Source organism: Ruditapes philippinarum, unplaced genomic scaffold, assembly GCF_026571515.1.
Source record: "Ruditapes philippinarum isolate M1 unplaced genomic scaffold, ASM2657151v2 ctg2555_1_1_1_1, whole genome shotgun sequence".
Taxonomy (NCBI): domain Eukaryota; kingdom Metazoa; phylum Mollusca; class Bivalvia; order Venerida; family Veneridae; genus Ruditapes; species Ruditapes philippinarum.
In genome coordinates this window covers 156,438-171,510 of record NW_026853749.1, presented here as the reverse complement: position 1 = coordinate 171,510, position 15,073 = coordinate 156,438, and the positions used below count along the sequence as shown (strand labels likewise).

Genomic DNA, 15,073 nt, shown 5'->3' with positions numbered 1-15,073 from the left:
GCAGGTCACAAAACCGCATATCCAACTCAAACAAAGGGCTCTAAAAATAGCTAAAAATATCCAGACGAAAATACCCAGGTGCACATACTTGATCACACGCGACTCTATCAAACATTCCCATTAAAGAGTTTCGTTAAATTCGCAGCCATTAGTTGCAAGAACTACCCCGTGTGCAAACGCGAAACATTCCCATTTCGGTTGAATTCCAGCCATTAGTTGGCAAGAACTACTCCGGAATACGAAATTCGGACAAAATTTTTACTGAGTAAGGGAATAATCTAAAAATACTAAAAATTCCAGAGAAAATACCCAGGTGCACAACGTCCACATGCTGATCAACATTCCGATAAAAAGTTTTCGTTGAATTCCAGCCATAAGTTGCAGAGAAATACTCCGGAAACGAAATTCGGACGGACGGATGGATGGACGGACGGACGGACGGAAGGACGGACGGACAATGCCAAAACTATATCCCCCTCCCGATTCCATCGGCGGGGGATAATTAACAATACACACAAAATTATATTATTAACAATAATTTGAAAGCACCATTAAACACCATCACACACATATATCAAATTATCAAAATGTCTGTCAGAGTTTACATTATTATTATATGATTTCCTATATCATGTGACTAGTTTATAAACTAAAGAAATACAGACACTATCCTTAATGTAATGTATACAACTAGACTTCATGTTTAAAAGTTTCAAACATTAAAAATAACAAGTGAAAGTCACATTAATTTAGAATAAATACATACATGTAATATATATTAACCAAGTGTTTTATACCCTTTAACTAAAGACACACTTGTGGTTAAAAATACTTGGCTACTTATTATAGAAGAATTCAACATTATTAAAGTAACTGATCCAGTGAACTATAATATAGAGCTTCATATGCGAAGGTAAGACATGTATATGAATTGTTTCAGTGGACTACACCAAAGAACTCGATAAACGAAAGCATCATGTGTTATAAACTGTTCAGTGTACTTTAGCAAAGAACACAACATATGGAAGTTACACATTTTAATAATATTAACTGTCTTAGTGGACTATAACATAGAACTCCACATGTGAAAACAACATGTATTTATGAACTGTTCCATGTGACTTTGAACACTCAGCTCTGGAAGACTTTGACTTCCTGGAAGGATACACTCTTGTTCTTTAGCAGGTTTTCTAAACACAGCAAACAGACCCTGAAAAATACAGGATTTAATGTGACTTGGTCTATAATAGAAAATCTGTAATACCATAATATAATAGTATTTAGTATCATATGTGAAAACAAACAAAAACAAATTATATATGAATTATATATGAATGTTGTTGGTAAGTGTTTGACACATGATCTGATATGACATCTATATATAGCAAATAATAAAGCGGTCTAGGACAAAATATTATTCATCACATAAATGTTAATTCTAAATCACTTTAGAACTCTTACCAATATTTTGTTTTCCAGAAATATTTCAAAAGAATGCCCAAATAATAAATTTTTTTCTATCATTTTATCAATATTTGAAATATGGAAAATTTGCTCATTTGTAAACTAATCCTCTTTCAAGAACACACACAAGACATTACACCATGTGCTTGTAAATAGTTTTACATGTAGGCTTCTTTTTGAAATACATGCTTAAACATGAAATACATACTTAAAACATTTTCATTAGTGATGAAATTAGAATTAAGACCAACAAGGCAAGTGGACAGACGCATGGCAAGGCAAAACTTCATTTGTTTGCATTGATTTCCAAATTAAAATAATAAATTTATAAACAAACATAAAAGAATAAGAACTTACAGTTTTCCCTGATACACTGTCCACTGACAACATCATTAACAAATCTACAAACTTTGGGTTGATTATTATCTGAAATATATTACATATATACTTGATACTGGTATAACTTTTTGTCTGGTATGGTTTCACAGGTCTTACTTGATATGTATAATTGATTGTCATAATTATGTAATTTTTTAAATTCTTATAACCAACCATTATAAATGGTGAGTGAAACATATAGAATTCTTATTAGTTTGAATATTGTTCTACTCTTTTTCAACTATAAATATGATACAGTTTTGCTTTATAAATAATGTTGCTATGGTGCTGATTTAAAGCAAAACTAACACAAGTAACTATTTTAAGTTTATTTTAATAGAATTCAAATAAACCAGAACATCTTTAAACTTTGTGCATCTGTAAAAAAATAATTCTGTAGCAGTTACAGCCGACAGTTACGTTAATAAAAATTGAAATTTAATCCGAAAATCAATTCTTCGCATTACAGAAAACTTGACAAACACTCAAAATTTTATTGAAGGTAATATAAAATATCATGGAAAATGAAGTCCAGTTAAAAATATAACTTTTAATAATTAATAAATATATTTCCACTTACATAATGCTGCTCGGCACTGTTCTCGGGATTAACGAAACATCTCTTAAAGTAATCTGTGTACCGGTAGCTGTTAGTCAGGACTTGAGCCAATCCTTGGTACCAGGCTGTTGACATGTGAACAAAGGGAACCAGCCTAGGATCAATCTCATGTAGAGGTACCTTGTGAACTCTTTTTAACATTTCCTGGAACTCTTCAAATGTCAACTTTTCCAGCTGAAAGAAAATGCAAATCAACTTTTTGAATGATAATTTTCTCTTGTTTCATGTTATTTTTTTCTTTCATATATTTTCACATCTTTTCATTATTCGAAAAATTCCTAGCTAATATACATACAAATCAAGTATACTTTTTTCAATTTGGTTACAAATTTTTATTTATAACAATTGTTATAGATGGATAATCCATTTTTAAAAAACTTTTTTAAAAAGATACTATTAAATAACACCAATGGAAAATAAACTTTTCAACCCTTGTTTTGATAATGCACAGGTCTAAATGAAATATCTTTAATAAATTCAAACAACATAATATTTTGGCATCCTGTATCCTTAAACAAAACCTATAAAAACAAACAAAATTTTACATCTTTTGATGAATCTGCATCACTTTTTTTCTTGGCACTCTGTTCATCAGCTTTACTAAACAACATTCTCGTCCATAGAGTGTCTCGTCTACACTTGTCCATAGATGCTACTGCCATCTTCTCTATCTTTTCTCTAATAAACAAATATTTAAATTCTGATACTTTCTAGTTCCTTTGCTGTATCTTTTGTCGCCTTAAAAAGCTTTACTCATGGCTTATCATATGTAAACAACTATATAAGATAAAGTAATTTTATAATATAAGATCAGGTTATATAGTGTAAATAACAAGAGCTGTCAGAGGACAGCGGTGCTCCACAATTCGAAAAAGTTGTCACAAGGGTGTTTCATTGAGTATAATAATGGTTACCAATATAAATACATAAAATTGTCCCAAAAAGGTAAAAAGGTTTGTTATTAAGATGTTCTATCAAGTAAATCACTGCTTGATAATTATGAATGCATAGAATTGTCAGAAAAAAAGGCACAAACCCTTCAATAGTTATGGAGATACCAGCTTACATGTTAAAACTTAAAGAATTTTTTAAGTCGAAAAGGGGCATTATTATGCAAAAAAGCGAATCAGAGTTATGGGACTTGTGCCAATCATGTTAGATAAAAAAGATAATCACAGAGAACAAGTGTGTGAAGTTTCAATCCATTCCCTTCAGTAGTTATGGAGATACCAGCTTACACGCAAAAACTTAACCAAGAATTTCTAAGTTGAAAAAGGGGCATAATTATGCAAAAAAGCAATCAGAGTTAAAGAACTTTTGCTAATCATGTTAGATAATCACAGAGAACAAGTGTGTGAAGTTTCGATCCATTCCCTTTAGTGGTTAAAGAGATACCAGCTTACATGAAAAACTTAAGCACAGGGACGCCAACAAGGAATAGCCGAGCTAAAAAAACAAACTGACTTTGCACATCAAATTTACCAGATGATATCTTCTAGGTAACCAGAAAAGAGCAACTGAATGCTTAATTTTTGTTAATCTGAATTATCTTAAGTTTTAAGCTTGTAACAGTTGAACAAGTTTCATGTCTTTCTTATTTTTTATTTATCATGCTCAAATATGATTAAAGTTTAAACTGTTGGTGGAAATTGATTCTACCCATGCAACCAGTGCAGCCTATTTCAGCCAGCATATTTGTGACATCTAATAATTACCTGCATTGTTTGCTGTACAGTTACTAGTCATATTTTGAGGTATTCCCTTAAAGGTTAACGCAAGTTTAGAGATTATCATGAATTCAATACTCAAAAGTTATTTTAACATATCTTCCAAACTAACCTGACAACAAGAGCTTCTTTCTGTAACAGTTTATACATCGGAGGTTGATGTTTGTTAGAGAAACCAAGATAATTTGTGCTCTGTTCTCTTACACTAACTGATTTCTTTACTGTTATCTGGTCCTTCAAATCACCAGAAATCCTTTTTTCACCTGTAATATATTATATTTATATGTATTTATTGTGTATGAGTTATGTGCCTTTTACTTACAAATTATTGCTTATAATTAAGATTATTCACAATTTCTTAATTTATCAGTGATAAAACTTATGTTACTATAATTGAAAGGTTTAAGTATTCTGATAATTTTTTATTTGTTGAGTTTGATATTTAATTAACATAAAACATTGAACTATCAATTATATGATTTCCTATAGTTTATTCAAGAATAAGATCCTACACTATCCCAGTTAAAAAATGATAAAAATGACCCCAGTTTAAAGACAGTGTTAACAATGTTTTATAAGGTAAATAAAAAATTTCACTGACCTGTAGACTGACTTCTGCTTAATAACACTCCTCTATCTCTGTCCAGTGTTTGTCTAGGGAACAATGTCTCTGAACTGGTTAATATCATATAAAACTGTAGTGTAAGAGGAGGGTCAGATGTCCCTCCAGTCTGCCCTCCCCCACTGCTCGTAGTCGGACAGTCCTGTAATATCACCAAACCAATGTTGTATGCTTCCATTTTCTTTGGGGAGGTGGATTTAGGATCTGAGGCAGAAACATCCCGAACTTCATGACTTATTAATGCAAACTCATGGTTTTTAGAGGAACCATCCTGCAAAAACAAAATACTTAATTAGAGATTGTTATGTTATCAATAATTTTAGAAATATTTTTGGATGCATATAGCAGAAATCTGTCTAAAAATGGTAGATGTGATAATGATGAGAATGAAACATAATCAGTAAGTTGGGACAAAAAGTCTTTATGTTTGTATCTATGAACCAACCAAGTTTAAGGACCAATATAATTTTTCTATGCATCCAATATGAATTAAATATATACAAGTAAGGAATTTTAACTAAGCAACATTTCAAAATTCACATTTAACATTGTGACATTTCCAATATCTAGATTATCAAGTAATTCTTTTTTTTTTTTAACTTTATTGATCATTTGATTTTCAATGCAAAGCAAATGGTCAAGAAATCCAAACAACTATGTGGAGATCAAGGAATTTTAGTTAAGCCCTAATACTGATTATCACTTCTATTTCATACATTACCTCTACTATCTTTTTTTATCATGTTATGATTTTCTCCTTATTCAAAAATTTCATTAGTTTAGCTTATATTAATTTATTTTAGTTTGATTGTGTTGGAATCTATAAGCTTCTCAAAACACTCTCAAATCCATTCCTGGAAGCAACTAGCAGTACTAAGCAATTAGTTTCAAGTTTCTTGCTTGCAATAACCATGGAAACAAAAATGCCATTAAAATTCCTTTCCTGATAAGAGAATGTAAAAACCTTTAAATAAATATTCATGTATTATTTTTTATTTTCTATATAACAACTGACCAAGGTATTATCAACTTCTGGTGGTAAGGTCATTTTCAACATAGACATCTGATGAAGTTTGGCATGTTGTAACATGTACTCATATAAGTCTTTACTAGAACATGATGGCTTAGGGATACTCACAACCTCTGAAATAAAATAACTAAATTAGGTCAATATACCAATAACCTCATGTTACACAAACAGTAAAATTAATTCTATACAACAATTAAAAATTTTTTTCTACATTGACAATATTGACAAAGTATTTCAGTGAAAGTCTAACATAGCTTTATGAAAAAATATGTAAGACGTTTAATGTTTAAACAACATTAAAAATTATTTATTGGTGGTAAACTTTTTATAATCATATTTCTACTGATGTTGATGTAAGATTGATACATAGTTAACATTTAGATGACCAAAAAATGTGACCATAGAAAACTTATGCCTCCGCTTGACCTTGATCTTTGACCTCAAAATCTACTAGCCATTGCGGCAACGTCCCTAACAAGTAACATAAACCATGACTTATTTCATCTCAAGTTATTGACTGGACAAGGATTTAACACCATGTCACTGTAACCTACCTTGATCTTTGACCTAATAACCTCAACAAGAGGGCCATAATGGCCCTGAGGTCGCTCACCTGTATATAGCCCCCCACCCCCGGCCCAATTTTTACCCAAGAGCTTTTATTTGTTTATTTGAACAGACTTGGTAGACACCCATAAGAAGATGTTTCATGCAAAACATCTAAGTTCTAGCTCATTAGGTTTTTTAAAAGAAGATTTTTTAAGTTTTTACTATACACATATAGTTAAAAACAATGACACCCCTCGGGCAGGGCCAGTTTTGACCCCTGGGCTTTTATTTGAACAAGCTTTGTAGATATTTACTTAAAGATGTTTCATGCTTAATATCTAAACTCTAGCTATTTGGGTTTTTTCAAAGAAGATTTTTAAGTTTTTGCTATACACATATAAGGAAAATCAATGACCCCCGGGGCGGGGCCAGTTTTGACCCCAGGGCTTTTATTTGAACATACTTGGTAGACACCCATTAGAACATGTCTCATGCTAAATATCTTAGCTCTAGCTCTTACGGTTCTTTAAAAGAAGATTTTTTAAGTTTTTACTATATGCATATAGGGAAAATCAATGACCCCCTGGGGCGGGGCCAATTTTGACCCTAGGGCTTTTATTTGAACAAACTTGGTAGACATTCACTAGAAGACGTTTCATGCTTAATATCTAAGCTCTAGCTCTTACGGTTCTTTAAAAGAAGATTTTTTAAGTTTTTACTATATGCATATAGGGCAAATCAATGACCCCCCCGGGGCCGGGCCAATTTAGACCCCAGGGCTTTTATTTGAACAAACTTGGTAGACATTCACTAGAAGATGTTTCATGCCAAATATCTTAGCTCTAGCACTTTCGGTTCTTTAAAAGAAGATTTTTTAAGTTTTTACTATATGCATATAGGGAAAATAAATGACCCCCTGGGGCGGGGCCAATTTGGACCCCAGGGCTTTTATTTGAACGAACTTGGTAGACATTCACTAGAAGATGTTTCATGCCAAATATCTAAGCTCTAGCTCTTACAGTTCTTTAAAAGAAGATTTTTTAAGTTTTAACTTTATGCATATAGGAAAAATCAATGACCCCCTGGGGCCAGGCCAATTTTGATCCCAGGGCTTTTATTTGAACAAACTTGGTAGACATTCATTAGAAGATGTTTTATGCCAAATATCTAAGCTCTAGCTGTGACGGTTCTTTAAAAGAAGATTTTTTAAGTTTTTACTATATGCATATAGGGAAAATCAATGACCCCCCAGGGAAGGGCCAATTTTTACCCCAGGGTTTTTATTTGAACAAACTTGGTAGACATTCACTAGAAGATGTTTCATGCCAAATATCTTAGCTCTAGCTCTTTGGGTTCTTTAAAAGAAGATTTTTTAAGCTTTTACTATATGCATATAGGGAAAATCAATGACCCCCTGGGGCGGGGCCAATTTTGACCCCTGGGCTTTTATTTGAACAAACTTGGTAGACATTCACTAGAAGATGTTTCATGCCAAATATCTAAGCTCTAGCTCTTACAGTTCATTAAAAGAAGATTTTTTAAGTTTTTACTATATGCATATAGGGAAAATCAATGACCCCCTGGGGCGGGGCAAATTTTGACCCAAGGTCTTTTATTTGAACAAACTTGGTAGACATTCACTAGAAGATGTTCCATGCCAAATATCTTAGCTCTAGCTCTTACGGTTCTTTAAAAGAAGATTTTTTAAGTTTTTACTATATGCATATAGGGAAAATCAATGACCCCCTGGGGCGGGGCCAATTTTGACCCCAGGGCTTTTATTTGAACAAACTTGGTAGACACTCATTAGAAGATGTTTCATGCCAAATATCTAAGCTCTAGCTCTTAGGGTTGTTTAAAAGAAGATATTTAAAGATTTTTCTTTCGGTTGCCATGGCAACCAGAGTTCTGCATGGAATTAAATTCTTTGAACAATTTTTAAAGGTGACCACCAAAGGAACATTCCTGTGAAGTTTGGATGAAATTGGCTCAGTGGTTTATGAGGAGATGTCATTTAAAGCAAAAGTTTACGGACGGACGACGGACGGACGGACGACGGACGGACGGAAGACGGACGGACAGACGCCGGACGAAAAGCGATCACAAAAGCTCACCCTGTCACTTTGTGACAGGTGAGCTAAAAACAACATTGGTAACAATACTTTGAAATGAAATACTATTATCTCTTAAATGTAATACTTGTAATTTTTAAACAATTACAAAATAACTTTAATATCATTAAAGAAAAGTAGTTCTCAGAAAAAATATATTGTATCACATGACCTCTTGAATCTAACTTAAACTGTTATTCAGATGTTTATTTTTACCACTTACCTCTCTGTAGGAAATTTCTGGAGAAACTAGGAGCATATGCATACACCTTGACAAAATCATTGAGTAGACCAGACAAATAGTACCCTGGCTTGAATATATCATGTTGACCACTAATATACGACTGAAACAACAAAATACATACAAGATATTACCCTTACTTACTAATGATAGTTTATATGTAGCAAACTATCAATAAACATACATTATAACATGCAAATCCTACCTGTATACATCTAAGATGAAAATCATGGGCAAAACTTGCCTGTATACATCTAAGATGAAAATCATGGGCAGAACTTGCCTGTATACATCTAAGATGAAAATCATGGGCAGAACTTGCCTGTATACATCTAAGATGAAAATCATGGGCAAAACCTACCTGTACATCTAAGATGAAAATCATGGGCAAAACCTACCTGTATACATCTAAGATGAAAATCATGGGCAAAACCTACCTGTACATCTAAGATGAAAATCATGGGCAAAACCTACCTGTACATCTAAGATGAAAATCATGGGTAAAAAACAAACCTGTATACATCTAAGATGAAAATCATGGGTAAAAAATACCTGTATACATCTAAGATGAAAATCATGGGCAGAACTTGCCTGTATACATCTAAGATGAAAATCATGGGCAAAACCTACCTGTACATCTAAGATAAAAATCATGGGCAAAACCTACCTGTATACATCTAAGATGAAAATCATGGGCAAAACCTACCTGTATACATCTAAGATGAAAATCATGGGCAAAAGAGTGTACATGGATCACATGCTTACACTTTTCACATTCATCAACAAATAGTAACTTCAGCTGAAATAAAAAAGAAGTATACCCGTGAGTAAAGTTGTAATGTCAATAATGCTACAAAAACACAAAAACAAATATAGGATGTTTATTGTTTTGTTTACATTCAGTAATAACTTTTACTTGAATAATCAGTCTAGCTAAACAATGGCTACCAAATTCATGAGTATTCATTGGTTCTGTTAAAGTATAATCAGCAACCGATAACACTTTGTTCCTCATTTCACCAATGGTAGACTGAAGTTAATACAATGTATATGAATTATTATTAGCATATCTTTATGCTTTAAACAATTAAAGAAAGGGAAAAGTTCCGATTACAGAGTTGATAAATTTGTGTACTGGATTTGCCTTAACTTTCAAAAACAGTTCATTGTGAATTGAAATGTTTCAAATTATTAAATTCAAATTTTTTAATGAAATTATATTCACTGTGGTAAAGAATAAAGTTTTAGTTGAGTACATTATATTTTATGAAATGTCAGCTACATTTGAGTATAAAATACAAACAAATGTTGAGTCTTTAATCGCATAACTCGGTTCTATTCCAAAATTTAATTTCTTTTTATGAAACTAAACACACATTCCCAGAAACATCATAGAGTGTACATTATAAACTATAACACATAAGACAAAATACAACATTGTGTCTGAAGAGAATATATCCTATTGCTTATACCAGATTGATGAACAATACACTCTAGAAATATCGTCATCAAAGTTTGTAAATTATTTGAACAATTTTGGGAGACACTCCATTCAGAAATAAAATCTATAAAAATGTTTTCAAATCGAACCATCAGTTTGGGTCAATCTTGTGTGATTCTTTAACTTGCATGGTTGTTCTATGTAACAGAGTATAGGGATTTGAAAGTGAACATATCTGTGTCTGTTCAGAAGTCATAAAATAACTTATCAGTAATGTCAAATAATTTCTGACCAAAAAGAGACAAACTTGCACAATTTTTCCTGTGCACATCTGCCTGAAAAAGGTTAGTATTTTTCTGTGTGTGTAAGTTATTAACAGACTAACAAAAGTAACAATTAATGTATAACAATCAACTCAAGGAGTGCATACATGGGTAAATAAACCAACTAAAACACGTCAGAATGTAATACTTGCAAGAAACAAGCAATATATATAAACCAAAAAATGTCTGCACACACTAGATTTACTCAACTTTGTTATATGAAGGTCACTATTAAATGACTGATCATGTAAAACATTGCATTGTATCCTTAAATACTTCATTATTTTAAAAATATACACATACATTTTACACAAGCGTCAAAATTTAAAAAAAGAAATGCATTTTTACTTCAAATATCATATACTTTTTTATAATAAAGAAAGGCTGTTTAAAAAGAGAACACTTTATTGCCCATCATGAGACTATCTAATATATTAACTCTCACTATATCCAGTTACAGACACTAATACTGTATGACTATGAAGCACCGACTTTATTCACGACTATTATATATATATTGATAAATTTTGTATCATGACAGGTAAGATATGCCTATGCCAAAGTTCTACATTAACATTTTAAAAAGCTTTATTATATGATCTAACAATAGCGGCAATTTCATTGGTTATAACAGTAGTCAACAGAACAAATTATAAAATCATTTTGGATTTTTTCCCATTATGTAAAAACAGAATCAATAACAATTGACTACACATGCTTAAATCATATTCAAAGGCTCACTAGTCAATAATTGTATATGATTCATCAACATGTACTAGATGTACCAGTCATTTGTAATTATCCAAGTACAACTCAGCAACAGCAACTCCATGGTAATATCCATTCTCCATGGGCACAATAAGACATAATGAATGCATGCCAACTGTCCTCTTCTGGCTAAATTACCAGAACATTCAATCTTGTATTAAGCAACCACACAAGGGAAACACCAAATAGTCGTTTAATACAATGGTCTCTTTAAACAAAGCATGAGAAAAAGCCACAAATTTCTCCTCAAGATACCGTCTACTAATTCCACATGATTATCAATTAGTGGTGAGAGACAAATGACCATTTGACGAAATGTCCAAGTTCATTTTGTCTGCTAGTAATGAATGCATCTTAAAATGAATTAAAGCCAGGTCATAAGATTCTTTTCTAAATAAAGACCATATGAAGTTTAGTTTCATTGTTTCTAATTAACAGTCTTTTCATACATATTAATTTATCCATGTCAAATGTTTCTTTACCAATATTACCATAATGCTTCACTCAGCACACATTACAAAACTCATTACTATTTTTTTGTATATTTCCTTCTTTTTGAAAACTTAATAATTATTAAATAATTTATTATTTTAAACACTATTTTTAGTCATACAAATCTTACTTAAGACATCGAAGTCTAGCTACCTAAATTCCTCTAACTTTGATGAGAAAACAAAACCTCCACATTCACCAAGACATCCAAGAGCAGTGATAGAAATAACTATGCTCATTTCCACACATTACGAATGACTAGTGCAATTTTCACTTATGCACTGAGCTTTATATCAGTAAAAATAATTGTTAACTACCATTATATATGGATTACGTAAAATACAAGTTAAAATGCATTCAATTCTAATTCAATAAAGTTCATACTCTCAATATGTTTTTAATTTTATCCTGATTGTAAGAAACTGTTTTCAATAGTCGACCCATGAACTTCAACTAATGACCTTAAAACAGATATGACATTGACCCAAAATACCAAGGTTGTTGATACACAGAGTACAGAAATGACATTATGCAGAATGTATACTCTAGAGGGAAAGAGAGAAATCAAACTCTATGGTAACCAAGAGCTCTCAGTGTAAAGTATGATCAATCCTAGTATTTCACAAGGAAACAATTTACTATAACAGTATGAAGATATCTCACAACATGCAAAAGATTCAAGAGAAAAAAAGTGAATTTAATGAAAATTCCAAGTAGGTATAATACAACTGAAGTAAATGTATTCTCATTACTATTCTTCTTTAATGATTGACAAATTGTATTACAAAATGGAATTTTAAATATTCATTTCTTTCTGATTTGAGAGAGTTTAATATATTTTAGTCATAAACTTGGTCAATATACATGTCGGCACATAGGCGAGTCAGCTATATAGCTACTAATTTATAAAGTTAAACTAAATAAAGCAACCACTGTTGAGTGTCAAGGTCAAGTCATAACAAAATAAATGACCTTGAAATGCCAAGCATATTATGTACATATAAACTGTCACCTTAGTTCAGTAATGAGTTAACTTCTTATATAATTTAATATGAGTTAACCCGTTACTGCACAAAGGTGACGAAATATTGATACTAAATAATTTTGTTACTCTTTTGACAGAAAATAAATGAAAAATAGCAGTTATTGGTCTATTTATTATATTTAGGTGCAAAATAAAGCTAAGCTTTTCATAATATGAAGTATAGAAAAATAAAAGCTTATATATAGCTGTAAACAATTTGCTTTGACATTATCTAATGGGAAATTACAAAACGCAAAGAGAATATTAACAAACAAAAATCTTTTCTGAAAATTTCAACTTTTTTATATATCACATAATGAAAATTGATGTACCATAACATTCATTCTATAACAATAAAACAAGCCTTTTTGAGTCACTTTTTAGCACAAGCGAGCAAATATTTGAAGAAAAAAAATTGGGATAAGATTATCCTGTACCATTACAAGAATACATGTACTTGTGAAATAAATTATGAATACTATCTATGCCATGGGGCAGGATTTATCATACTGTAAGCGAAAAGCATCGTAACATGTACTACCTAAATACATATCTTATAAGGATTTAAATACAGCAAAAAAATCAGAGCACAAACAAGATGTCTGACTTGTTTCTGCTATGGGTAATTCTGACTTACATAAAATCATTATAAAACTGTAATAAGACTATCAGCAATTTATCTTAACATCCTCAATTTGTATAATGGATTGCCCTGTTTGAATTTGGAACAATACACTAGCAGTGCAAGGGATTTCAATTTTATAATACAAATTTTGAGTAGCCAGTTTAGGTTGAGCTTGCCTTGCACTATATTGATACTGTAATGTATGCACAATACCATGAACTCTAATAGAGGTAATTCAAGACAAGAATTATCACTTTGATCACTCATCAATAAAATAGTCTACTGGTATATATTTCCTATATGATTGACTTCTATTCTTTTCAAAATAGACTGATCTTTTACATTAAGAGTTTTTTTTCCACATAGTATAATTTCATTATCTATTTACTCTGAAAGTTTAACTAAGTGGACCTGAAACTTGTTAAATTTTAACTGAATACAGTTGTGTAAGTTAGTGCAGATAGTTTATCTGTACAAGATGCTGAATCAAGTCCCAACTATACTTGTCAGTTAAACTGCTGGTTGAAACAGTATTAAATTTAATTTGATGAAGGGTATATTACCAGAAACAGGTAGTTTAATAAATATAATAACCAACCTGGTGTTTTTAGTATGTTGTTCCCCTCTTATAACTTTTTAATTTATATTTTATTCATAAAGATCTAATCTTTCGTTTTGATTTTTTTTCCATAATTTTGCATCAATTTGAACAATGGATGTGTCATGTTTATTATGTTAGTGATATGTCAACACATGAAGTACTAAAAATAAGAATGTTTACATGAAAGAATCTCGTCACACGTACAGACTGACCTGTTTTTATGCCAGTAATATAAACCGGCCAGTAACAGCACTTGTATTCAGATAGTAAAATCTCACAGATAATGTCAAGGTCATATGGTGACTTCCATGGAGAAAAATTTGAGGTACCATTTATGATAGTAATATACTATTATGTCTGGGAAATCCAGGATGGTTCTGGAAATTCAGTGACTGTCACAGGAGTATGGGGGATGATTAATGTCCAATTATAACAGTTATTTTTGACAAAACCACCAGCGGACAACCATAAGTCTTGGAAATTATAAGTTCATGTATCACATGTTAAAAGCAAATAAGTTTCTTGGCTAGAATTATTTCTATTTATTTCAATATTTCAACATTTCAAATTCTACAAAAACAAATTTTGTCCTAAAAAGAAAGCAAATAATCCCTTCTAATAAACATGTTTTTATTAAGTACAAAAATTTATCTCTTTCCTAAGTAATTATCACCTCCCCACATACATGTCAATTCATTGGTAACTTCGTCAACTACTGATAAGGACATTTCATTTTCAACTTAACATTTGAATTCTTCCCAAGAATATGTTTAGCAACCAACAGTTTAACCTTGAAGTGGATTATTTTTAGTAGAATGTGCAAATTTTGAGGGTACTCATTGAGAATAAACCGTTACTATGGAAACTCACTTCCTGAGCAATAGGGATGTCCTCTATTTCATGTTTCTGAAATCAAGCACCATTAGAAATAATATCACCTAACTAACCATCATATCATTTACCTCACCATCATATCACATTAATATCATCTTATTATATCATTTTAAAAAAAAATATATCCTATCAAACTATATCCTTTCAAATTAAAACTTCCATTA

The 15,073-nt window shown here is 31.3% G+C and overlaps 1 protein-coding gene across 1 annotated transcript in view; it reads right to left on the bottom strand.

The window, feature by feature from the left end:
• Positions 1 to 506: 506 nt before the first annotated feature.
• Positions 507 to 15,073, bottom strand: part of LOC132737715 (KICSTOR complex protein SZT2-like) — a 118,531-nt gene continuing 103,964 nt past the window's right edge. Inside the window, exons 60-68 of the mRNA XM_060725043.1 lie at positions 9,448 to 9,540; positions 8,724 to 8,844; positions 5,826 to 5,953; positions 4,790 to 5,081; positions 4,301 to 4,451; positions 3,007 to 3,139; positions 2,423 to 2,635; positions 1,822 to 1,890; positions 507 to 1,210 (exon numbers count right to left, since the gene is read on the bottom strand). Of these exons, the coding sequence (XP_060581026.1) occupies positions 1,064 to 1,210; positions 1,822 to 1,890; positions 2,423 to 2,635; positions 3,007 to 3,139; positions 4,301 to 4,451; positions 4,790 to 5,081; positions 5,826 to 5,953; positions 8,724 to 8,844; positions 9,448 to 9,540 (1,347 nt within the window). The 3' untranslated portion in view covers positions 507 to 1,063. The remainder of the gene's footprint in view (positions 1,211 to 1,821; positions 1,891 to 2,422; positions 2,636 to 3,006; positions 3,140 to 4,300; positions 4,452 to 4,789; positions 5,082 to 5,825; positions 5,954 to 8,723; positions 8,845 to 9,447; positions 9,541 to 15,073) is intronic.